The sequence below is a fragment of the Simochromis diagramma genome, unplaced genomic scaffold, assembly GCF_900408965.1.
Source record: "Simochromis diagramma unplaced genomic scaffold, fSimDia1.1 OVJJ01000321.1, whole genome shotgun sequence".
NCBI classification, from domain to species: Eukaryota; Metazoa; Chordata; class Actinopteri; order Cichliformes; family Cichlidae; genus Simochromis; species Simochromis diagramma.
Genome location: NW_024386772.1, coordinates 16,398,338 through 16,425,742, shown reverse-complemented (window position 1 = coordinate 16,425,742; position 27,405 = coordinate 16,398,338). Strand labels below are relative to the sequence as shown.

Genomic DNA, 27,405 nt, shown 5'->3' with positions numbered 1-27,405 from the left:
TACAGTGTCCTTTGGTTTCTCTGTCAGACACATGTGCTCCTCACACATCTGGTTTCATCACAGAAACAGTGAAATTACTCAGCTTGAGGTTTTTACAGTGGACCTCAGTAACCAACAGGTCACATCATGTTGCTTTTTTATAAACAGTCTATGCCTTCACCATGCCTCCCACTGGGGAAAAACACAGACACCAATACCAGCACATTATCCATGAAACTGAGTTTAATAGATTGTTAAAAATAAGGCTATGATACTGTTTTAGCAAACATTGACCACCATTTATGGTGCCCAGAGAAATAAATGGGACCAGCCTCTGGGTTTTGTTTTTAAGGATGAACATACACTAAGCAGACACACACACACCACACACTTGGAAAATCAAACACACACTGGCAGACACTCCTAAGTGTACATGTGTACTCTAAACACAAAACACGCACATACATACACTGACATCCACCCCACCCAAAACGGTGGCAATAAACTGAGATTTAGCCGATAATATAGCAGTGTTCTCTAAAAAAACATGCATAGCTTAGTACATGAATGAAAGTTTTTCTCTGCACAATTTGATCTCATGGTTTGTGAAAAATTTCCAACATAATGACATTAATCCATTTTATTTAACCATTATTAACAATCATGTAAACTCGTTAGACTATTCTGTTCACAATAGCCGCCTATGATACTCTGCCCGTGTAGAAAGTTACATTCTGAACCAAGATAGGCTCGATAGCAAAGGAAATAAATACTGGAATGGCAAAAACACAATATAAAGTTACTGTTTTGAAATGGACTGAAGACCAAGGCTTCACATATAAAAACAAATTACAACATCTTCTTAATGTTGGCATCCTGCTGTCAGGTTACAGTCAAATCATCAAAATACTCATCTCTTAATCAAAGTGTCTCACAAATGGATACAAAACACACACAATGCCCAAAATAACAACAAAAAAATAAAGAAAATGTGCCTTATAGGCCTGAAATCTGTGTGTGTAACAATGAAACATGGAATGATGAAGCAATCAGGAGAGTCTCTCTTTAGTGCCGTCCGATTCAAGGTGCCACACAGAAATGTTGCTGTTAGTTAAATTTGCATCATTCGAGCTTAAATCCTGAATATATGCGCGCACGCGCTCCCAAATATTTGAGTTACAAATGAAATAGTTTTGAGATACTTCTTCGTACATCCTTTGGTTACTGGGACCATCTTCCTAAAAAATATTTGTACATTTTGTTCCCTTCATACAAACAGGACACAGCAGTTTTCCTCCAAAGCGACTAACATCTAACAATTTAAAGTGCCGACGAGCTGAAGCAAACAGGAAGCACTGAGCTGGCGGCACAGGAAGATTTTCCTCACCTACGGCACGAGGGGTTTCTTCATGCAGGCTACTGCTAACCTACAGTAAACTAGTTCTTCTAACCACAGGAAACCTTGAAGTACCCAAAGTGCTTAGACATAATTCATAGAACAAAACATCAGCCTGTTGCAACTGGTGGGACATTCGAACTCCCAAACAATGTTGTAGCCTACAGCTTTTCCTGCATAAAAGCACATTTAAATATGCAACAGTGTGTTTAATGTGCACCACTTGCTGCAAGCTATGTCTCTAATACCAAACAAACAATACAGTCGAGTAATCAGCCTGATATCGCCGGTGACAAGAAATTCGATACCTTTTTATACGTTTATAACTTGCAGGTTTTTGATGCTCAGGTCTTAAAATGTTCAACACAGGAAAGACGTCGGTGCTGGTTAACACATGTAGTGCTATAGTCTGATTACTATAAAATATACTTCAGTTTAACTCAAAACCGCCTGCTCTTTATTTAGATGACTTCAACTTCAGGTAAGTCCCTTTTTTTTGTTTACAACGAAAGCCTTTTTAACGTTTGAGATACAAAGCAACAGACAATTACCTGATCAAACTGCCCATCCCATACGATGTGCTAAAAGGTAGCCTTTCCCCTGTGTGTGCACCAGCTTCTTCAACATGCAGAAGGGAACGCCTGGACGTATTCTTAAAGTTAACATATACTTCATTTTACCTATTTCAGATTCATAAACAATAAAATTTACAAAACATGGACTAAAAATAATTGTTTTTTTTTCTTTGTTTGTTTTCTTTTTGATTTCTTTACAAAGTAGTAAACTACTCAGGTATTAAGAACAAATTAAAAACTTCCAGAATGGCATGCAGGGGTTGGTGGGCACCCCTGGCATAAACACAAGAGTCTATGAAGTTTTTCAATCGTGAGAAGTCGTGACCTGCCAGACGATGAGGTGACTCCGCTCGTTCTTGGCAGGCGCCGACTGCAGGCTGGCTGTCGATTCGGATAAACCATCCAACTCGCCTACTTCATCACCTGTGGAAAAGATGATGAGTAAGATTGTTGGATGTAGTTGTGGAATCAATTGCAAAAGCCACACTTGTACAGGTCTAGAAAGTGGTCAGGGACCCGAGGGTAAAGGGGGTTGCTGGATGAAAGAAACAGTTGCTGACTGGCTGTTAGAGGTTACTTGAAGTTGCTAGTGTGAAATTGTTTACAAAGAGTTGTATGCTGCTGTAGTGAAAATCTCATTGTCATTGGTTTCATTGCTAAAAGATCACCATGGTTGCCAGTAGTTTCCATGTAAAAAGCTGAGTTGTCCACAAACTACTCACCAAGTGGAGGTGAAACTGTAAAAAGTGCAACACAAACCAGAACCGGAGACATTTGAAACTTTTGAAATGTGTTGGTTTAAGCAGTCTGGCATAATTTTGACTTCAAAGGGAAATGTTGTCCATTCTTAATTTGCATCACAGTTTCTACAGAGTAAAAAGAAGTGATTCTCATCATATCTGTCAGGTTCTCTTCCACTTCTCTTGCTTACGGTGTACCACAAGGTTCTGTTTTGGGGCCCTTAATGTTTCTGTAATATTTGCTTTGTGTTTAACACATTTTGAGAACTTCCTGAGCATTTCTTCTTACTGCTATGCAGATGACATTTGGCTGTATATGTTTTTTAAGCACAACTTATTTCTAAGATATAAATCTTACACAAATGCTCATGCTCATTTTGAATCTCTGGTTCACTCTTTCTTAAATCACTCCAGAAATATTGTTGAGTTCCACAGTGCCCCGCTCTAAATTGGAAAATTATTATTCATGCCATTTTTTCTTCATGTCTGGATTAGTGTAATTTATTGTTTACTTGTCTTTTCAAAACGTAAAACTTTTTGTTTTAATGCTTTAGCACTTTAAGTAACTGCTGCAATCTGCTAGCGACCATCGCAATCATAAAGAATTTTTTTATTCAGCACCCGCTTTGAGATCAATTTCACATGGCGACAGCCTTCAACCTCCAGCAACCACTTGCCTAACAGAGATTATACATTTTTCCTGGGGACTTGAGGTTGCCAGAGGTTTGCCAACCAGTCTTTAAGCCTGTGTGATTAAGGCCTAAAGCAAACATCATACCAGAAGGGACACATTCAAGCCTTTTACTCCAAAAAGTCTAGTAAACAGCTGTTTCTTTTCAGAATAAAAACCTCTGCTGTGTATAAATACACACTTGTACATGGAGTGTGTTACACCCACCCATCCTGAAGTCAATGTAGCCTTCCCCTCCACTCATGACCAGGTAGGTTTTGGTCTCAGAAGTTGCTGTGTCAGCAGAGGATTCGGATGCAGGGTCATCAGAGCCTGAATCTGCACCACCTGGAGGTGGCATCGCCTGACCTGTGACAGTTAATTTAAAGTACGAAGAAACTGAGAACAAAAGATAGTGTTTTAGGGACTCTTTCATTCTCTTGTTACTTTAGCTACCGATTACGTTCTCATTTAATGGTTTGTTTATTTAATCTATGACAAACTAGATCGTACAATTCATATCACTGATTCAACTGTGCTCTTTAGTTCAACAAACACTCACACTCATATTCTCTTTACAATCATAGAAAACTTCACATCAACTTCAACATGGCTGCTAATTTTCCTTTGATAATGGCTAACATTACCTAACATGTTCCCACAGATTCTCTGCACTTGTCTCTTACCTGGCACTGTCACAAAAAACTTGACAGCATCCCGGTGTCCGTGGAAACATAGTTGGGCGTGAGCCATGGAGCAGTATGGCACAAAGCTGCCTGGCATTGCACAGTCTGTCACAGAGCTGTCATCACCGTAGACCCGTACAGCACTGCCCGGGCGATTTGGCACTGTTCCTGTTGTTCTGTTAGCTGAAGAATACAGTAAAGTGTCATCTGCCTACTTTATGTGCTTCTTTGAAAAAAGTGCTTTCATGGATAAACGAAAGCAGGAAATTTAGAAGGTAAATGAAAACCGAAAAACAAACGAGGTCAAACAAAAACAGGTGAAGTTAGGAAACAGGTAAAACGCCAATCAAAAAAACAAAAATGCAAGACAAACTACCAAAAGATAAAAGTAGTTACAACAATTAATACCAGAAAAACTATGTAGATACTAGGGGTGCAACGATACACAAAATTCACGGTTCGGTTCGGTTCGATACTTTGGTGTCACGGTTCGATATTTTTTCGATACAAAAAAATGTTCATGTCTTTTTAATTTGTCATTTATTAAAATTATAAATATATATTTTAACTCAAAAGTACAGTTTTTAAATTTAACCCTAACCCTTGTGCGTGTTTTTTATTTTGACAGCGAATACGCACCTGTGGACCACTTATGTGCAGCCCTGGTTATTTAGCTCGTCATATTGCAGCCACAGAAATTCTTTTGTCCATGAAACCATAAAGCTGCACTTTCTTTTTGCCTTATAGTCTGATTTGTCATAACTTCTCCGTTTTGTGGTAAGCTTTTCTTTGGCTGTCACTTCTTCACCCTGACCTGTCTTATTTGGCTCAGCAGAACTAAAATATATATCCTGCTGCTTTTACACACACACTCACATAAGCTCAGCGATTCTCTGCGCGATCAACCTCTCACATGTTTAAGCTGCGGGAGATTTCACTTGTCATGTTTGCATAGTAAGCTAACGATTAATAAGACGATGTCAGAGGAATTGGTGCACAAATTATCATCACTCACAGATCAGTACTGTCTCTCTCTATACACAGTTCGCGCGATTGCAAAGTGAAAGCAAAAAAACAAGCGCAAATTCAAACACGATTTCAATATGTCACATATTGACAGTGGCTCACCCAATGACATAATTACCCAGCTACATTTCTGAAAGAATGCAAAAGCATTGACATATATTTTTCCTTCCTACAATAGCCCGACAGGCAGGGCAGAGATAGCCCCGGGACGTCGGGCTAGCAATATTGCGAGCCCTGTATCTGATTGAGGAATCACTCATCTTTGGAAAAGAGAGTTTATTACAGAGAAATGTCTCTTTCCAAAATAAAAGCTATACTATCCGCTTCTTCTGGGCTATATTCTCAGCAGCATATTAAACATATCAGGTCTCCATAAGGAGAATCCTGTGCTAACAGCTGTCTAAATGACTCGGCTAAAGTTTGTAGCATGCGTGCTTGTTGTTTTTGTCTTTGCACTAGGATGATGTCGGCGTAAATGTGCAGTCATATTCGTTGTGTTCCCACTAGTGCTTTCAGGTTAATCTCGTTGAAATAACCTTAACGCCACAACACGGCAAATCTCCGTTAACGAGCTACCACCGATCGCCCCGTGCATGGGGCTAGACGGCCAACACGTTAACGAGCTAACTGCGCTAACACACTAGCTCCCACCCATGTAATTGAGCATTGCATGGCACATCCAACATACTGTTTTACTTTAGTCCATGACTCGCTTACCTTCAGGGTCATACGTCACATGAAAACCAAAATAATTCCAAACGCCAGATCTGAATGAGGGTGGGGGCGGTCCACTTCTGTCTCGCTAGCTTGCCCTGCGCTCTTCCTTCTGACCATGCTGTCTGTGTTGAGTGCTCAGTGAATCTGCGTTCGACTACTCCGCCTAGGCTGCACTCTCGAGCCTAGGCGGAGTAGTCAAATGCAGATTCACTGAGCGCTCAACACAGACAGCATCGTCAGAAGGAAAGATGATAAAATAAATTACAAATTTTGTATTGTTCTTTTTTTTTTATCCCCTTTGGTTTTCTTTCTTTCTCTCCCTCTCTTTCTTTCATTCTTTCCCCCTGTCCTATCCCACAGTCATGTCTGTCCCGTTTGCAACTGAAAATAAAATAAATTCATAATTATAATAAAGGTCAATCAAATGGACCAATATGATGATCCACTTGGTAAAATAAATCCTCTTGGCATCTTTCTTGGCCTCAAGACAACAATTCTGATGGCTATAGATCCAAACGGGACACATTAAAAAAAAAAAAAAAAAAAAAAAAAAATTAAATTTTTTTTTTTTTAAAAATTGTATTGTTCGATACATATGCGTACCGAACCGAAAGCACTGTATCGAACGGTTCAATATCGATACGAATATCGTTGCACCCCTAGTAGATACAATATCACAGAAAGGAAGTCGGCAGAAGTGTATTTAAGAAGGGATTTAAATAAATCCTCACACCAGTTATTCCAAGGTCAAAGGGCTCATATTTCTGCTATGTAGCGTGGGGCCAGACCCAGATGTGCTTTAAAGGTGATAATCAAAATAATAAAATCAGGTCTGAGCATACAGGGAGCCAAAAGAAAGAAGCTAGGATTATCTGCAAAAACCAGTTATCGCAGTTATGGCCTGGTCTGAAACCAGTCTGTGACACAGGCAGTCGAACTGTATATAGATCAAGTGAGTCAGAGCGCAGAGGAGCCTGTCTGCTAAATTCTGGAAGAACGCTTTATTCTCTGACCTCTAAGTAAAACCTAAAGTTAGAGGTTAAAGCAGACATAAGTACAGACCCTGATTATAAAAACACAGAGAACTGTACAGCCTACACACAGACACTGATATAAAAGAAAGAAGATGGTGACAGGAAACGCAGGTACACCCTTGGAAAAGTTTTAATATTTAAAGAGAGCAGCACTCCTCAATATCTACTGAGAGCCCAGCTTTGAAGCATAAACCCATCAAACTGCACTATGTGAGCTATGTGAGACTTGTATCCATGGCAATGCCACTGTCTTTTACAGCACAGATACGCAGCAAGAAGAGACTGAGGATTTATGGATTTTAAGAGAGAAGGTGATGCTACACAATGACGGTCCCTGAGGCATCAGAATGGCCATCTGGGAGATGAGTTGAAATATGAAAGAAGAATAAAAGGAGACGGTGGAGGCAGCAGTGAGGGATTTGATATTAAGAACACACCGCGCGTTTACGTAACTAATAGCATGCTTCAATTCAACCATATGCCAAATATGAATATATTTGTACTCAGGAATACTCAAAAATAAACAGTTTAACCTCACAACATCTCAGTTTTCCCACAGAATATTTAAATCATAAAGACTTGGACACTTTAAAATGATGAAACTAATGTTCTGCAATGCAAATAGAGCATAAAAGCTAACAGTATGTATTTATTCCTAATGCAGTAATGAGTTGAGTTCAGTGAATAAACACTGCTAAAAGAACATTTTGATGATGCACTGCTTTATGAAACAAAAGTGGACATTTAAGCAGGCAGCTGATGAGATTGTGCTGTACCTTCAGAGAGCGGGATGGAGATGATTACGCCATTTCCTGTACCCACCCACAGTCGGTTGCAGGATACGACGAGAGCGGTGATTCTCACAAATGAGAAACCCAATTTACCTGTACCTGCAACACACAGAGAAGATGTTCGATCCAAGATCTGAAGAAGAAACGTTGCGACCTCCTAAACTGTTCAAAATATCACTCTACTACGTGTGTGTACAGAAAGTAAGCGCTGAATTCTACATGTATGTTGCCTTAGCGTTCATACAGCAACTCTATCTAGGGATTATTTCCTATAAATGAGTGAGCATAAAACCAGAAGTCTGTTGAGATGATTTACGAAAGTGCTGGTTAACTGCTAGGCAACAAACAGTTTGTATACCCAGCATCTTGCTGACATAGGGCTCAATGTCCACATCCTGGAGGTGCTGGTAGGTGTGGGCGTGAAACAAGCGTAGAGTTGAATCCAGTCGGATGGACACCCAGATGCCGTCTCCAACCCAGGCCAGCTGCCGTACCTGGCTCTCCTTCCGAGGATGAGCGTCAAAGGATTTCTGCAAGGGCGCGATAGATTGCAATTGCGTAATGTTAGAAGTAAATTGGGATGTTCCCATGACAACAATAAGGTTTAATTGGTTGAAGTTGACTGGAACAGAAAAATAACTTGCACAACATATGGTTTATTAACTTTCAATGACAGCTGTACCTCTATCCTCATGGCCTTTGGCTGGATGACGTAGATCTTATTTCTGTAGCCGCACCAAACCTTATCGTGGACTACGGTCATACAGCGGATAGAGTGGTGGGGCCGGCCCAGATCCAGCAGATGGTAGTTGGTTAGATCCCACTGTCCGTCTGCTTGGAAGAAACAAGAAGACTTTGGCAATTTGTGGCATAAAATTAGTCGTGGCTCAGTCACACTACAGTGAAAATAAGACGGCAACCACCCTGTGACTAGCAAAAACCACTGGTTGGCTGCTGATGAACCGGACTTTTTGCTGTCGGAGACCGACTGCAAGCAGTCTAAGTTACAGACTTACCAATGCCTCTGTGGAAAATTGCTAATGTCCCATCAGCCAGTGCTACCAGGACCCTCCCTTTAACATGCCTGCAACAGGTTATGAAGACACTTTTAAAAGTATGTTTATTAGTCTATTTTTAAATGTTCATTTGTTGTGTGTGTGCAAGTCCTTAAATAAAAACACAACCAACTTTTTACTCACACTATGCTGAGGATCGAGTCTTTCAGTTTGATGGCATGAAGACATTTCCTCCACCGAGCCACAGACGAGTGGACGTACAGACTAAAGACAGGAAAGTCAAGCAGAGGAAAACTCCTGATCATCAACTAAATAAAGACATGAAAATGTATCCGAATGATTAAACACTATGAAAACACAGCCGCTGATAAATAAGTAAACACCAAAATCAGCATGATAACCAAAAGCAAATTTTCTCCATGAAGTTACAACCTCATCAAATTTTCTCCTCCTTTTTCCCCTGAACTAATAGCTCCCTCTAGTGGCTGCTGCCTCACTTACCACCCATTCTGAGCACCGAGCCACATGGTGGGAAGTGCACTGCTCATCCTCAGGACCTCAATCTCTGATGGGTCCGAGTCTTCTGCCAGAGAAGTCACCCCATCCTGTCTGGATCCCCTGGATAATGGAAAACAGTCCTTCATTAAGAAAACACGGAGTAAACACGTGCAGCCGAGTTTCCACAGCTGCTCTTATGGTTTCCTCTGTAAGCTAAAAATACCAGTGCTTTTATTTTGCAACAGCAAGTTTAGGCTGTTTTATTTTAAAGGTGTGTAAATTAATGTCTGGACATAATTCTTCTAGGGTTCATACATTTCAAGCTTTTAAATTTGCAATTGTCATATATGCCTTAAAAATCTTAAGAATTGACTAAAGCATCTACCAATATTCACTCTCACCTCTGTGATTCAGCAACTAAGGAGTCAGTGGGTTCCACCCCGAGTGGGTCGGTGAACACGTGCTCCGTGTAGATTCCTGGCTGGTTTTGGTCAGCCCCCTGATCTTCCTCTCCTTCTTCGCCCACGCCAGCATTAGCCTCCGTTGCTTCTGTTGCCTCTTCCGCTGTGGGAACCCCATCTTCTGCTGGACTGGTCTCTCTGGACAACTCAACAGTGGGAGCTGTGGATCACAGCACAGCACAGCTGTCAAACCACACATACTGTACTCTATCTAAACATTTTTTTTAGTAGAGAACTACCAGAGGCTGAGGTGGCGCTGTGCTCAGCCGGCTGGTCGGCAACACCTGCACTAGCTGTCTGGGGAATGGCAGTGGTGCCCTCGGCTGCCGAGGCGCTATCGCTGCCTGCTGAGCCTACACTGGCCACGCTGCCAGCCAGTGACGCCGCATCCCCTTGGCTGGACTCCAGGTCTTGGGGTACAGCTTCACCCGCTGGATAATCAGTTTCCAACACACCTGACAAAACACCACAAGTAAGAAAAACTATTTTCACCCCAACAAACACAAAGCGTGACCACTGGACCTACCTGGCACACTGGCGATGCAGACAATGTGAGTGTTGCAGGCGTAGAAGCTGTCGAGCAGGTCAGAGGGCTGAGTGGCATCCAGAACCATAACCTTGGTGGAGGAGTGGGTGCTAGTGCACACCCACACACGACTGGACATCTCATCCTGAACAATCAGCTCCTTCTCTTTCTCCCCTTTTTCCCGATCCTTACAGCAACATAACACATTAGCGAATCGACTCAAAGCATAAAACATAAAGAACTATCAGAAGTCACAACTGCCTCCAAAGAGCTTCTTCCTTCCTTAAACTACTCACCTTACTCTCCTGCTCCAGCTGATCCAAGCTGCTCTGAGAACCCTTTGTCTGCTTAGAAAGCTCTGATGAGGAAAATGCCCGACCCCCGGACAGGTTGACCCCGGCAGCGCACCACAGCTGTGGGACAGAAAGAGCTTGTTAGAAACATCAAAATGTTAAAATATAACAACAATATCCTGCATGTATGCTTAGAGTTGTCTATTCATTCATTTAAGCACCTTCATAGAAGCATCTTTCTGGTCCAGAGGTCTCAAGTAAACCGGCACAGGTAAGTTCATTTTGTTTTCCACTTGTCCACCATTTGCTACCTGTGATGGTAGAACAGTCAAAACTTAAATATTGTAAATAAAGTTTATTTTAAGACTTTTAAAACCACTACTTTTAAATTTTCTCAGGTGAACATGAACACAAGGCTGGAACAGACAAAGGATACACCTTATTATGCTGCACAGGATATGCTGGCCATTTAAAATAATCGATTTCTTCTTCTAAAGCGAACAAAGCAAAATAAAAAGTGCCAATCGTATCTCTGACCTAATGCAAAGCATTTTTTTCATTTCCCACCTTGTATTTGCTGGGCAGGCTCCAGCCATGCGCAGTGACTCGTCCGTCCTCCTTCTGCACGTGAGCCTTGACCTGTCTGTACTGGCTTCTCTTCTGCTCTTTACGTGATGGAGAACTGCACTGTTCCTTACTAAAGGGAGAACCACGAGAGACACAAAGCCATCAGCTGATAATACATTTTATAGACAGGTGCATTAATGAATTTCCAACTTGGTAAAATCCACAGAACTCAAAGTCAAACGTCCTCATTACTTACTCTTCATTGAGGAAGTCAAATGTCTTGGACTTCTCCGTGGGGAACTGGGAGAAAGTGCTGCTCCTCTTCACCGTGCTGCCCGGAGTGCTGTACTTCGTATTGGACTGGGATTCAAACTTTACGGCAGGGGCACTGGAGGAGGAGCTAAACAGTCTGCTGAAGCTGCACGTGGCGAAGTTACAGAAAGCCAAGAGGGAAACAGAGCCGACAGGAGCGCAGGGAAAGAGCAAGGCAGGGGTGTCACCAACAAACCAGACAATCAAGGAACTACCACCAACATTTACTGTACAGTGACATAAAGCATGCTGGGAGTCATAGTAGAGCTAAGCACTCCCCTATTATATCTAACTAAAACTTAACTAATACACACTCACCAGCTACTTTATAAGGCATGTCTGTTCAACTGCTTGTAAACAAAACCATCTAATCAGCCAATCACATCGCAGCAGGTCAGTGCATTTAGGCATGTAGATGTGGTCAAGATGACCCGCTGAACTTCAAACTGAGCATCAGAATGCAGAAGAAAGTATTTCAAGTGACTGTGAATGTGGCTGTTGTGGTTGTTGGTGTCACACAAGTTGGTCTGAGTATTTGAGAAACTGCTGATCTACTGAAATTTTCCCAACAACCATTTCTATGGTGAACTCAAATAACAACTCATTATAACCGAGGTATGCAGAAGAGCATCTGTGAATGCACAAGATGTTCAACCTTGAAGCAGATAGGCAACAACAGCAGCAGCAGAAACCACATCGGGTACCACCTCTGTCAGTGAAAAACAGGAAAGGCTCAACAAAACTGGACAATGAAATACTGGAAAAAAGTTGCCTGGTCTGATGTCTCGAGCTGTGCTGCTATATTTAGATAGTAGGGTCACAATTTGGCTAAACACCATGAAAGCACAAAGCCATCCTGCCTTGTGTCAATGCTTCAGGCTGCTGAAGCATTGATACAATCTTGTTGGATCTGAAGGCAAAAAGTGGTCCAAATCGATACTAGTAGGGTATACCTAATAAAGTGACCAGTGAGTGTGAATTTTTACAATATATAAGACAAAGTTTGATACATGCTTAAAGCCTGTTTTATTACTGCAGAACGATATCGTACTGCTTTTTGATTTTTCTTTCTGATTTTTGAGAATATGTTAAAATTAAAAACTCAGAAAACACAAAAGCCACAGAGGTGAGCTTACCAAGGCTAAGGACGGCAATTTAGATATTAAAATTCCGCAATAATAGAAATCAAATCTACTGACTTGCATGTGCAGTCTGACGTGGTAGACATAAGCAACACAACATGTACATATACTCGTATATGTAGTTTCCCTTTGCTCGCTATGAGCAGACAGAGTAAGGAAAACATCAAAAGGCACACAGCAGGCAGGAGACAGGAAAGCCCGGGGGCAAAAGGAGAGTAACATCTGAGCAGTTTGTGATAACAACAACTGATGCACTGCACTGAGAGCAAAGATTATGGATAAAGACACATCAAAGTTGGATCCTTTCAGAATGGAGGAGCACTTCTGTGTTAAACGGGGGTAGGGTAGGAGAGAGGTTTAGTGGGGAGGTCTGTCAAATCATCTTTACCTAATGCTGCCAATTCAATGGCACATCCCGGAAAAGATAAGAAAAAAGATGTATTTGAATATTTGAATGACAAAAAAAGTCAGGATTCAACTTGGAAGGCAACGTGGCAGCCCTATCAAAACTAAAAGACAAACAGTAAATAATGCAGTAAATCCAAAAAGACTCACAACTGCCAGATGCTGGATTTCTTTTTTTCTGAGATAGTTGGATTTTCCCTTGAAGCCCTAAAGAAGAGAAGACGACAATCTTTAACAATCTTTAGTTTATGTGTCTGGATATGTTGATATATGTTTTTTTAGATGTATAACACAAAGTTATAACCCTAACAAAACATCAAATGCACTTTGCTCCATCCGTCCACCACTCATTGCTTCATCACCTGATCATCTCAGTCCACCGCACAGCTTCCTGCAGCTCCATAAGTCGCTCTTTGTACTGGTTCCTCTCCATCAGCACTCGGGCCATCTCCACTCTGGTGAAACGCTTCTTCTGAGCCGTAGGTAAATCACTCTGTACCGGCACACAATTAAACCCAAACATGACCACACAGAAATGCATGAATTCTACCAAATAAATGAGCCACACAACAGACACAGGATACAGGACTCACCTCTTCTTCTTCGTTAGCTTTATGTTTTGCTTCCTCCATCTCCAGGCGTACTCTGGAAAATATAAGTTTTTACACAAATGTCTATAGGAAATGGGCGTAGCCAGAGTTTCTATTTGGAGAGATACCATTAGGCACTCGCCAAGCAGACACTCCTGCTACTTAGCTCCAATAGCACAGTAGTAAAGTGTGTCAGCGAGGATTTATACTTTGCGACCGACAGTGAATTACCTGCAGCAGCGTGCTTCATCGTCCTTGTGACTAAAGACAGAAACTAAACATCACAGATTCCTCTCATAGCTCTTACTTTTTGAGTTCCTCCTCCAGCTCTTTGTTCTTTTCCTCCAGCTTGGATTTTGCCTGCAGCAAAGCCTCCAGATCTCCCTCCAACATCTCCTTCTCACTTGTCAGTTCGTCGACTTTCTGAATCAAGTCTTTATTCACCACATTCAAGGCGTTCCTGGAAGGACATTTTAGTATGTTTGTTTTTTAATCTCTGTTTTCAAGACAAAAGGCAGCTTAAACAAAGGAACAGGAGTTCAGTGATTCTAAAACTTACACTGAAATCATGAATTTCAAAAGTCAGTAATATAGTGCTGCATGTCCAATCAGGACACAGTGATCCAAAAACCAAAAAACAGTTCTTAAAGGTACAGTGTGTAAAATTTCACCCCATAGATGTCAGTGGGTTGCAGTCAACTGAATTCTGTTTTTTTAATTATCCCAATTGAAGTGCATAATCCTAGCTAGGACAGATACTGTAGGGCAGACATGTTTTAGTCAGCCAAGAGAGATCAAAAACATTAAATCTAGGCTGTATGCCACAATAGCCGTGGCCTGCCAGCGTGTTTCTACTACTGTTTGTGTAAGAAAAAAAATCCTCTTTAATAGTCATTATTTCTTTTAATATATTTGAATTTGATCAACACTTACCAATAAATTAGGAAATTCAAAAGTGGATATGTGTTGGTAAATACTTCTATGCTAGGTATTCTATGCTGTTATGCCTGAGTCACCTCAAAAACTCTTGCCACTGTTAATCTATCGTCAGTGTACTCTGATAGCAAAGTGACTCTGGGACCTTTTTGCTATTTTGGGTAGGCTGTCCACTGTTACCTTGTTAGCTAAATTTCCTTCACTTTTCTGTCAGTAAGCTCTGCTGTTAGCCTCTGTTAGCAGCTGTTAGCCTCTGTTAGCAGCTGTTAAAATCTGTTAGCAGCTGTTAGCCTCTGTTAGCAGCTGTTAAAATATGTTAGCAGCTGTTAAAATCTGTTAGCAGCTGTTAGTGAAACATTCCTTAAACAAGATCTCACATTGTTGAACTCGGACACCTAGCGAGTAAACTCCCATACAATGTGAAAATGTCATCAGACTGTTTATCAAAGGAAGTGTTTATTAAGCCTAATATTATCTGACATAATGATAGCTTATAAACAGCTGCTGCTCTTCTAGAGAAGAGAGAGTCTAATCTGCTGACAGTAATAATTAAACAGGCATGCACATTTTCATGTGTTAGGGCTCTGACTTCAGTTCATGACTCTTTGTACCTTTCGTGTGAATGTGCAGACATGAATTAAAAATCTGACTCCATGGCACTCGAACATCTAAGAGTTCTCCTTCACCTTTTTCTTTGTTTGTGGCTGGTCTCTAGCAACATACACAACTCAGCGATTAGGCAGAAGAGAGAAGTCCATTTCCACCATTGTATTCAAGATGGTGGGGGGAACATGGTGACCACTAAAACGTGGCACTCACTCCTATGTATTTTTTAAGGCTTAATTCTACGTTATGAGAATACATCAATATGTTAAACGACATTATTAGATACTAATCAATGGATGTTTGTGGGTGCAATATTTTCAACATTGCTTTTTTCCTCTTAATAATCTCCAACAATAAAACAAAAACATTTTAAAAAACTAAACCAAACCAAATTTAGAGAGAGTCATTACAGCCCTACAAAGGATGAAGAAGTGGATATTAAATTCTACTTACTTAGTCTCAAGCAGTTGTGAATTCTCCATAATTAGATTTTCAACTTCCCGGCCCATTCCTGAACAGAATTAAAGAGCAACATTATAATTTTATCACTTAACAAATCTGAATTGAACACAAACTGGATCTGTCACTACTTTAACACTACATATAAAGAAGTACACTATTCACACTAAGAATAAATCCAACCAGGCATGACGTTGGACATGAAATATCTCCTAGTGAGATATTTGTTACTGTAGGTCTCACAGCACATGAAACTACCGCAACGCACAAACCCACAGCACAACATGTCACATGACAGACATGAGAAGAATGGAAAGAGTGGGTGAGGTCTTACCAATCAAACTAAGGTCTGAGAATACCATGCAATCCAAGCCAGGCGGAAAAAGAGTAGGGAAGAGAGAGAGAGAGAAATGCGGATATAGTTTGAGACAGTGAAATGACCAAAATGATGAAGGAGCCAGAGCTGAATGTGTAGCTGCTGACTCCACAAGCAAAAAGGAAGAGATGCTGTAAAATCTCTAAAGATAACATACATTTGACATTTTCGGCACTCAAGAGAAGAAAAGTACAAGAGCAAAAAAATAAATGAAAAAAATAAAAGCTGTATAAAGATCAATTAGGCCAAAAAAGGAAGCACTACACTCCATCATTCATGCACCAAAATCTTTTTGAAGTAGTAGGCAGACGAAAATATATTAATGTACCCTAATATAAGACGCAATGAAGAAGAACCTTTAACAATGGTGGATGTGGAAAGAATGAGTAATGGGTAAAGGTCAAAGGAACTTTACAGAAAAATGTTTAGCTAAGGAAAGGTTGGAGGTCATACACACCAGAGTACTCCACTTGGATTATGGACAAAAGCCAGAGAATGAGACACGGGAGAGAGAGAGGTGATGTTAACATGGGTAGATGGCTAACACTTTGTACAACAGCTGGACCAAAGCAAGCGGTGTAGCGTCGCAGAAAACAGCTGGTGTTGAAGTTACAATGAATTTAAAGAAAGTAGAACAACATCTGCTAGTAAAGTATCGAAGTGGGAATTCAGCAGATCACCTTTACGACCTTTTAGAAAGAAAATAAGCAGTGATTATAAAGAAGTATTCAGGCTTCTTACAGAATCATTCAGCATGTATTTCACCTCTGGCTTTTAAGATTTCAGTATTTTTTCTTTACATATCTGACACTGAAACTGAAATGTACACCTTTGCATAGTATATCTGTCAAACATCTGAAAAACATCAAAAATGTAGCTTTTATGTGACCTTTTCTACATAATACTCTCGGACTAACCAATCCACGTTTTTTCAGTCACTTTTTTGTAAAGTTTTCACTCACCTAAAAGATCAGCTCCTTCGTCCACATCCCCGATGAGCCCGGTGCCTGCAGAGGACAGCTCCTCAAACAGGGAGTCTGTATTGCGGTCAAATGCCATGTTTTCAATGCCTTTAGTAGGAGTGCTGACAAAAGAAAGAACAATAGGAGGTCATGTTTTTTGCCTGATGGATCTTTCATTTAAAAAAGAAAAACACCCCCAAAAGGTCCTCTTTGTATTACCTGCAGGGTCTGTACCCAATGAGATCCATGTCCAGCTCAGGGGTGGACTCAATGATGTCCTTCACATCTGAGCTGTCTTCATTTTCAGGCTGACCTGCAAAGCACACAAGCATAGATGATATAGATCAGAAGGAAGGATATGCAAGTAAACATCATAATGTTTTTGTGGTGTTGTTTTGTAAACCTGAACATAAGAGTATTAGAATATGTGACCCTACCTACTGATATGGTTCTGGTCCCCGGAGCAGCTTGCACCTCTGTGCTCTTACTGTTCCCATCTTCCCTCTCCATGTCCGAGGCAGTGGTTGACATCGGTGTGGCCGACTTGGAGCCGGTGAAGTCTGATAGCTCATCCTGTAATGAAAAGTGATTCATTTACAACAACAAAGCGATGCCTTAACTGAAGCTGTACCAAAATAGAAAATAAACCAAAGATAAAGCTGACACAGAAACAGAAGCAGCAAGAGTCCAATTTCTCTCCGCTCTTACATTATGTAGAGGGCACTTTTCACAAAGTAAAAATCCTCAACTACTGAGCTTTTTTTACCAACTTCTTATAAGGTGAAAGAAAAAAATCACACTTACACCACAAAGATCTGACACACTATCCTATATGAGATTATATTAGTGAAATTGGAGCACAACAAAACACAGATAATCACATATAAATGAAATATACTGGAAACACTAAACGTTGCGAATGGACTGAGGAGAGCTTTCTGGCTGGATGCAAAGAGACAATATGAGCAACACAGAAAGTGGCACGCAAACACAACGTCCAAAAAACACGACACAGACTGCAGAAGGCTTCAAACAACATTTACTGAACATAAATAAGGACAACAACAGGAGCTACTGCTAGTTTACTAAACTCTAGTAAACTACACAAATCCCACGAAAATCCAAAAACTAATAATACATAACTACAGCAGTAAGTGACAGATGAAATGTACGCTAATGTAAAATGAGTGATTAGTAATGTTTGAAGAGCTACATAAATACAGCAAAAATAAAGTCAAATATATACAACTCATGCATTTTACCCAAAATCAAAAACAAACTGGAGGCCAGATGCAACCAAGCTGCTATTGACTTTTGCACATTAATAATTAACCAGCTCCATATGTGCACTTTTATTTTGAAAGATCCCAATGAGGCCTTCAGACATGGTTGCATATAGCACAGCTGGTCTGTGACGTGAGAGTCTACAAATGCACAAAGCGACGTGTTTGAAAAGATGAAACAGCATAGTGGAGCAAACTACAGAAGCCCACACACACGCAAACATAAACTGTGCTGCGCACGGCCAGTGCAGGAGCGCTGCTGCTCGTACCAGCTGCCACTCATCCAACTACCTTGCAGTCGTCTGCCAGTGAATTCCCCCAAGTAGAGTCCTGCGCACTCTTACCCTCCCTTTCCTTTGGGGGGTCACCATAGTCCAACTGCTTGGGGGAGGGGGAAGAGTAAGAATGCAGCTCACAAGTGCAGAAGCAGTTCAACAGAAATGCAAACACCTCATAGTGTGCATGTCTGTGAAGTGAATGGGACAGTTCATACATACAAGTAAGCATGTGTGTGTGAGTGCATGTGTGATTATAGTTTATAGATCATCAACAAGCAACAGATGAGTCTTTAGTCAAGTCAAATCAGCGTTTATTGTTTTGTAAATCTCTTTCCTACGGTGGCCCTGAGAGGTCAAACGCACTTAACGCACTAAATATCGTCCAATAGAAAAAATGTTGCAGAAGGACAAAAAACACAACAGAAGTTAAATGAAACAAAACTGAAGTGTTTCTGGGGACACAATAACGTAATTGCGTGATTCTTATAATGCTGCAGATACATGTTCACTATTAACCGCTAACTGTTAGCTTGTCACTTTTGTGAGCTTTTGTTCTTCCGTTGTGTTATGTGTGCTTTTGTCCTTTTCAGTGTTAAGAGTTCTTGAAGTGCAGTGCATTTGACCTCTCAGGGCCACCGTACTTTCTGTATAGAATCAAAATAGGTTTTGACTAATGACATGTTGCAAAGCTAAAACTATTTGTGCAGGAAGTCAGAAATAGTAATAGTAAAACTATTAATTAGTCATGAAAATTACACAAATATATTTATATTGATTCAATTTTTTTCAATTTTTGTATTTTATAATTTCAGCACTTACATATTACATTACAGTAATATTACATATGAATCATTTTAATTCTTTTGTTTATTTAAGCGCTCCCCTTGAATGAAGTAAAATGCAATGACGCAGAAACATAATTATGCCAGTTTCAGAGCTAAGATGAAATGGTTTTACTTAAATGACTAATGTGGAAACTAGATCATGGCCGGCACATGCAGGTCATTAACCTGTCGTTTGCTTTTCGCTCACCTCTGCAGCACCTCGCGCTCCCATAAATAAACATGACATCGCTGCTGAACTCTGACGCCATGTTTGCATATCAAAGACACCCATGTTCAAAAGGCCGTGGCTTAACAATAACCGCCCTGTAGCTCTGATTACATAAGGCCCCATCACAATCCAGCCAGCCTCTTTTTTCCTCCCTCTCTCAGTGACTGGCTGCACGCCATACAGCGGCATCATTCCCAGAATGCACTGCGCCGCAGAGCTGGTGTCCCAGTTTTAACAAAAACGCAGCAGTGCAATGTAATAACATTGTCACCCTGCAGGTTCTGACTGCCACAGATACAATCACCGCTGACATGCCCATCAAGTACCCAAGTGACTTTAAGGAGCATCAACACCATTATATTGTGGATATATATAAAAAAAATATTTTTGTTTCCCCACTTAAAACACGAATTAAATTAACTGTAAATACTGAATAAAATAACACATAAAATATGTTATTTGTACCTGCAGAAAACGTTTATAAATATTCATGTGACACATTTAATGATCTCCTCTGATTGCTACACCAGGGGAAGTCTGCATATTCATCAATGGCTAAAGAAGAGTCTAGAAACAGAGGGCGCCTTGTTAGATGCCTGCATAAAAAACACATAAGCACACCCGAGCCTTATCAAAGGCTCTCTATTTATAAATGGACTCGAAGCTTAAAAACTCTATTCTATCTTCTATTTTCGACCTCTGGCAAAACCACCACAAACAGGAAATCCAATTAGAGCGATCATATCATTCTCCATAATGCCATTGTTTTTTAATAATACAGCAAAAGCACTAATTAAATAATCAATTATTAATTTTCAATTTGAATCAAGTGATGTCATTATTTAAGATTTTTCATTTCACTTGCTTTTCTGTTATTTAACATGACCTGGACGACAGCCTTCAGCTTATTTATGGAAAAGATGCTTTAAGAAGCAGAAATTAGATATGTTGGCCTTTTACATCCAGACTTCATAGACGAGGCATGAATGTGTCTTCTACACATCGGTTTTCTGGCTGACATAACGTGGCCTGAACCAGACACAGGTTTATTCTCTAAGGATAGATCACAAGGTGGGTACGACCCACACACCCACCTTGAGACTTGTGTTGGAGCGAGGCTGCGATGAGTCAGTGAACCTCCAGCTCTCTGTGCCCAGTGTCTCTGCTCTGGCCTGAGGATCTGGGATGAGCAGAGACGCTCCGCCAGATGATGGGAAGATTCCCAAAGAAAGAGGTCGCTCTCTCCTTGGGAGATTAAAAAAAAATTATAAAATGTCCGTTTTTATTGGAGAACAGACCACAAACGCTGCCTGTCGCTGACGTGTGATATGAAAGTGGCTTGGCAAACAAACTTATGCGCTCTCACCTGACTCGGCCGACTGCGCTCGACTCGGAGGTCTCGCTGATCTGTTGCATTTTGATCCTCTCCACATGCTCCATGTAATTATGGATCATCTGCAGAATTCAAAGCAAAAACACCCAAAAGGGAGCTAGTTAGTCATGACCACTATTCAGAGTTACGCTCCGCTCCTCCCTTTCTCTCTAACCTACCTCTGTGTGCCGCTGATGGAGGGAGTTATATTCCTTCTTCAGGTCCAGCTCTCGTTCTTCTAACCTGCCAACTGAAACAAAGGAAGGCCCTCATCAGTCTCAGCTACTTTACGACCAGCTTATAGACTTTAAATCACTTGTTAAATACTTCAGAACCTCACTGTCACATTACTGTAATTCTTCTCTGTGATCATTAGGTTTTTGCATGTGTATGACAGTCGTACGTAAAAAGGCGTGCAGTTTTTCTCTGCTATGCAGTATAGGGGGGCTGGGGGTGGGGGTGGGGGGGTAATCGCACCCAAATAGTTTTCAGCACTGGGCGCCTTACGAAGTGACAAAAACATCTAATCCCTTATTAGCACATCAGGTTTAGCCTAAGCCACGCAGCGAGCTGCTGCAACAGACGGGTTTAAAGCTATCGGATACTATCAATTACAACAGCTAAAGCTTCTGTGTGTTGTGCGATGATGCCTTGCCAGTGTGTACTTTGACACTATCGAGCAATTTTATTCTGCAGTCATGAGTCATCACATTCCTAGATCCCAGTAATAAAATGAAGAAAGAAAAGCTGTGCAGGGGGACAGCTGAAGCTTCTCGCAATCCTTGATGAGTGTGTGAGTGTGTGTGTGTGTGTGTGTGTGTGTGTGTGTGTGTGTGTGTGTGTGTGTGTTGTTTTATAAAGTAATCACTGGGTGGAGAAGAAGCTGAATGTAAGGCCATAAGCCTGACTGGATTTATGAGTCATTTAGCCTAAAATCCTGAAATGCATACCAAATGAACAGTTTACATGTCAAAAAGCAAACAGCATCATCCACTGTGAAGCTCTACACTCAAAAAACGTTTTGGCCGAAATGCTCATTTTAACTAACTTAATTTTGTTACATATGAACAATTTAAAAGGTTAAATTTAACAAATCTGGTCTGATTAAATTTGCTTGATTGGTAAACATTCAGTTTATACCAAGCACATTCTTCTTAGTGATTCCATATTAATGTTGAATTATTTGAATAGGTAAACCTTTGATTTTATTTGTTTCAGCTGCTTTTATTCAAAATATTGCTTCATGTTGACTGAAAGTTAAAAATCTTTTTTTAAGCATAAAGCATGACTTGTTTAAAACTTCCTCATCAGGCTGTAACTCTGCTGGATGCTTTATTAATCAATTAAATCTGAATTCCCCAAACTCAGCTCCAATCTCTTAATTATTGATCTTTTCCGTGTCAGGCCAGTAAACTAAAGCACTAACATTATCTAAGCTATACTGCTGTTGCCTAACTTCTTGCTGCAACTGCGGCCGTTTAACTCAGTGGACTCGGATTTAAAGCACCTTGATGAATGAATGATTTACCATTTACTGGGAGTGGCAGCAAATTAGCTGAACCTACTGAGCAGGAATCATTCTCTCAAACAGCAATCACAACAAAGCAATAACCGATAAATAATTCACTTTTGATTTTCCACATCACACCAGCCACTGGGATACTTATGTTTGCCTTGTTAAAGCTTCTGCTGTAAGTCAGATTCGGAAAGAAATTCCTGTTTTCTTCCCGCTCGCAGCTTTGTGTGAATGAATGATTTGCTTTAACCAGCCAGCTGCTTAGTCACCAGATACTGGACCAGTCATTGTGTGAATCCCCTCTTTTTTTCTGACAAGACAGAATATATGAACCAATCGCTTCCCCTCTACCTCTTAATCCACCCATAAAATGGGCGGGTAATGTACTGCCGCATTAGGAGGATGGGAATAACAGAAATCCTTTAATCCCATTACTGTTACCCCCGCAAAGATGAAGAAAGAGAGCGTGAGAGTCTGCATAGTTAATGTGTGCATACATATCAAGCCATGAGAGGAAGGAGATAGTAAGGGAGTGAAAAATAGACTAACTGCAGGAACTGAAACAGACAGAATTATTTATAATAGCGATGAGATTTCATCTCAGCGCATGGATGCTGACAGACATGGAAGATTTTTTTTGAAAGCACGTACACAATAATATAAGCGCATGTGCATGAATGTGTGTTTTTGCTCACTCTGGTCTGCATAGTTCTTGATTTTGAGCTCCAGTTGGCGGGAGTGGGACTCCATCCGGTCCACATGGCTCTGCAGGTCCTTCTTCTCCTGCTCATGAGTGTCTTCAAATTCGATGAACTTCTACACACACACACAAACACAGTTTTGTTGGACTCACTGACACTTAATGCAAAACATAACAAAGCTGGTTTGTCAGCAGTCTGATCTTGTTTGATGCTTGTTTTGCAATACGAAAAAAAAAGACACCGTTCCTAAATTTGGGCGTTCTATTTTTACATGAAAGTAATGAAACCAAATGAGGAATTCTGCCCCACTGCAAAATGCATGTTTGAAATAGTAATTTGGTCACTGTATTTAGAATAAAAACTCTATTATAAATACAATTTAGTTGTTTTACAGCAGCGGTCCCCAACCGCCTCGGACCGGTACCGGTCCGTGAGTCGTTTGGTACCGGGCCGCGAGAGTTGAGGCTCAGGTGTGAAATGTATGGTTTTCAGGGTTTTTATCGGTTTTCAGCGTTATTTTGTTATCGTTTTTATCGTTTTTATCGTTTACTCGGTTTTCCTGGGTCTTTTCACGTGTGTTATGAATAAATCTTCTTTTTTTCGGTACCGGTACTTGTTTTATTTTGTTGTATTTATCCGCGACACCTTAAAGGCCGGTCCGTGAAAATATTGTCGGGCATAAACCGGTCCGTGGCGCAAAAAAGGTTGGGGACCGCTGTTTTACAGTATTAACATTTAGCGAAAACTGATGTGACGCGTACAAATATAACTGTGGCCTCTGAAAATGAAGGACATACCTCTGGATCCCTAAAAGTATTAATGGTCCTACGACTGTGACAGATTATCAAATGTGTCTTGAGTCTGATCTGCAGTGCCACTTCCTCCCAGTTTCCTTATAGGCCGGCCTCTGAAAATGCACTTTTGTTTATGTGTGTGTATCAACGTCCACATCCTGTCCAGCTTAGCAAGCCAAGGCCCTGACGTGGCTCTCTTCCTTCCTGTGGGCACAGGAATCTTACCCTACTTTGATGTACAAGCAAATGCAGGAAACTTCCTTGCAAAGACATAATTTAGCTTATACTCAGTGATCGACCCAAATAACTCTCTTTTTCATCAGTAGCAGCCTGCTTGCCGTGGTTTTAAGGGAGTCGCTACTGTGTTTTTGAAGGTATGAATTACATAGAAGTGAAATTTAAGGTAATTACTATGGATCTTAAACTGGAAATTTACTAGTAAATTAAAATAAAATAAAAGTAAAAGAAAGTGGTAGAAATATGAGGAATCATGAAAAGTTTCAAGCATGAACATTTGCTGACATTCTCAGTCTTCCATATTAGCAGTACAGTAGTACCATAGAAGGCCTGTTTCTTCCAGGATTATTCCTGTAAAAAGGAAGTTTTTCCTTCCCACTGTCGCCAAGTGCTTGCTCAAAAGGCATTAATTTCATTGTCAGGGTTTACTCTGTATTATTGTCCAGTCTTTACATTACATCAACACCAGAACTCCAGAAACAACCAATAAAATTTGTTTAGTTAATACTGCCCAGGGATGGCAGAAGGAAATTAGCCAGTAACTAATAAGGAATAATAGAAATAATCAGTCACGCTGGACCTAAGATAAAGCAGTAACTATGTGTGAGACAATTAAAACACCAGCTTCCTGTTTGTGAAGATATGATAGAAAGTATTCCCGCAGCAAACAACATCAACAGTGCAGATCAGACACACCCAAGAAAATTAAAGATGATGCAAATAAGTTTTAACGGGCTGAACTGCTGCCTTAGATGTAATTAAAGTTAAAGATATTCTCACAGCCGTCTGCTTCATTCTGCTTCATTTTTCAAGATTATCTTCAATTTAAATCAGAGTTTAGTGGAAACAGGCTCGCAAACACATCACAGCAGACAGGAATGTGCTGCTATCCTTTTTTACCTGTTATGAAACAATGAAGGAGCGGGTAAAAGGTGTCATTAAAAACGACTTCCAAAAACAGAAATGTCCCACCCTTCATCGGTCTGATAAAATGGGTGGGAAGGAGGTCAGTGTGTTGACACTGAAACCCAAGACAAAAGCAAAAGAAAAGCAGAAATGAAAGCTGAAGGATGTTCCCCTCTTCTCACAAAGGATCACATGACCTGGAAGTAACACTGTGCCTTCCCAGGAGGCTCAGCGTACCCCTGCTCACTCCTCCTCGGGGCTTTAGATAAAGAGTCCTACCCAGGAAACCGGCTTATTGTTTCTGTGTCTATTTAAAACACATTATACTGCAAAACAATGCAGGAAACAGCAGTATTGTCACTGTGTATACGAGTGTTTGTGGCTGCTGTGACCAAGGTGCAGCATCACCCACTGGATGGAGGTTCCACAGCATACCGGGCTGCTTTTCCACTGCCCCTGAGCCACAGAGGCCAGCTGTGACAGAAGGTCCGAGTCACATCGCTTCACCCTTCATATTGAGGGCTCAGGGCAGATTGACCACACACAAACACTAACACCCTGCCAGAAACACGAAATTCAGGGCTCCACTTTTGCTGCCAATGTGCACCCACTCAGATATCACATCCTAAACTTTAGAAGCTGTGTCTTCATAGGCATGGGCCTACAAAGTAAGTAATTATTGCACAACAACAGTGTTATAACCTGACAGCTGTGGAAGATGTGAACATTCCCCAGCTGTGAGAGTCTGTTATAAATAATGAGATCCGAGAGTATTACAGGAAATGTAGGTTGCAGGTGTTTTCCAGCTCTAAATAAAAACTTTTAAGTTCGGAAGGACTGTAATGTCAATTTAGACTTTATTTTTTGTCTCTTACAAATTACCCAAACTTACCCAAAAGTATGTTTATAGCTAAATTACTGGAAATCTCCTTTAAGTAATATAAATGTATATTTCTGATATTTTCCAGGTGTTAGATATCTGAACTGTGGTCATCTATCTGTGCACACAGTATTTTCTGCATATGAAGATAAGAGCTTAAAGAAGTAACACTGTTGTGCAGGATGTTTGGCTTTGCACATGCATGAATGATGGAAATTATGCTGTTTAGTGATGTAAACATCACTAAGAGTAGTTTGGTTAAAGCTGTGGTGGGATTTTCTGTGACATTTTATGCCTCACTGTTATTCCACAAGCTCCATCCTCTTCACACTGATGTGTTTTATAAACGTCATATATGTATTTTACAGTTACAGTGATGGCCCAAAACGCTGAGTCACTTCACCTGCTGTTTCTGACTTCACTATCTGATGCAATAGGACATCATATGTGCATTTGCCAGGGATGTGGCTTTGATGCGTTGTTTCATAGATAGACACAGTTATATGACAGATCATCCCGCTAGAAAACAGAGCCAACAAGGAGACAGGGCCATTTCAGTGAGCCGTTAGCATGACTCTGCCTTGTTTACATCCCCACTGAACACCATGGATGCTGCCAGGCCACGTGTATAGGTTAATTCATCGCTCAGGGATGCTGGGAGGAGAAAGCACCTGAGGCAGGCTTCATTGCCCTCCTTTAAGAAAAAAAAAGGATGCTGAATGTTGATATTTTCCTTCCCCCTCTCTTAGATCCATTCAGCTCACCTCCTCTGCGTGTTTCCTCAGCGTTTTCTCCCGCTCGTACTGGGTGATGAGCTGCTCGTTGTCCTCCTTCAGCAGCTCCAGCTCCACTTCGTGCTCCTGGTTCTCCGCGAACACGGAGTCCAGGTTCTCCAGCACGGCCACCACAAGCGGCATCAGCTCTTTCACCACGTCCTCATCGTATTTACCGATAAGCCTCTCGAACTCGCGGTAAATTGAGTTGGCCAGGCCCGACACCCGCTCAGACATCATCGCTGATGTCCCCGGGTCGTCCTGGTGCACAACTCCGTCTTCCAGCTCCATTTTTAGTCCTCTTCCTTTCAACTAACAGGACCAGTTTTTTCTCCGCCTTACCCCGCCACTATGAACGCCCGTGTTCCTTAAATAAAGACAGTTTTTCTTTAATCAAACGGACACATTGAGAACAGCATACGAATGTACTATTACGATGCAAGACAGGCTACGTGGATTTCTTCCTATTTTTTCCTCGCCTGTCCCGTGCTGCGTTCAAATGCTCCCCCGAAGCTCCCAAATTCCTCAATCACCATGAGAACAAAACCACAAGGATCAGTTTCCAGCCCTTGAAGACCCAGAAGTAGCGAAAGATACTGTTTATCTTTTGAAAATATAGCACAAACAATATTATATAGACACACAACACTGTATTTTTTCACATTAAATGTAAACAACAACATGTTTTTTTCCTGTAGCTGATTGAATTTAGAAATGTAGACGTATTGTTACACTGCACGAAAATGACACGTTTATCTTGAACATGGAAGGAGACAAACAAATCCAGGCATTTTATTTCGTCCAAGACAACTTGTAATTCCAACAATTCTCATAGTACGTGAAGCAACT

General features: G+C 40.9%; 1 protein-coding gene across 11 annotated transcripts; it reads right to left on the bottom strand.

Annotated features, from left to right (window-relative positions):
• Positions 1–204: 204 nt before the first annotated feature.
• On the bottom strand, positions 205–27,070 carry spag9a (sperm associated antigen 9a). 11 transcript variants are annotated; one of them, XM_040052458.1, is made up of 32 exons: positions 26,548–27,070; positions 22,961–23,081; positions 20,929–20,999; positions 20,744–20,832; positions 20,472–20,622; positions 18,338–18,424; positions 17,201–17,336; positions 16,983–17,076; positions 16,764–16,885; positions 16,259–16,270; positions 15,760–15,774; positions 15,420–15,477; positions 13,732–13,884; positions 13,428–13,479; positions 13,197–13,327; positions 12,985–13,041; positions 11,232–11,393; positions 10,976–11,105; positions 10,630–10,719; positions 10,412–10,528; positions 10,116–10,302; positions 9,874–10,044; positions 9,530–9,749; positions 9,132–9,248; positions 8,814–8,894; positions 8,631–8,698; positions 8,297–8,448; positions 7,973–8,144; positions 7,600–7,713; positions 4,047–4,229; positions 3,589–3,759; positions 205–2,373 (listed from the first exon to the last, which is right to left on the bottom strand). In XM_040052458.1, the coding sequence occupies exons 1-32, from the start codon at positions 26,845–26,847 to the stop codon at positions 2,255–2,257; spliced, it is 3,903 nt and encodes a 1,300-aa protein (XP_039908392.1). In that variant the 5' UTR covers positions 26,848–27,070; the 3' UTR covers positions 205–2,254. The 11 variants fall into 11 exon arrangements, with proteins under 11 accessions (XP_039908392.1, XP_039908340.1, XP_039908351.1 ...); XM_040052406.1 differs by having other exon boundaries at positions 9,829–10,044; positions 26,548–27,069; XM_040052417.1 differs by having other exon boundaries at positions 8,297–8,445; positions 9,829–10,044; positions 26,548–27,068.
• Positions 27,071–27,405: the final 335 nt, after the last annotated feature.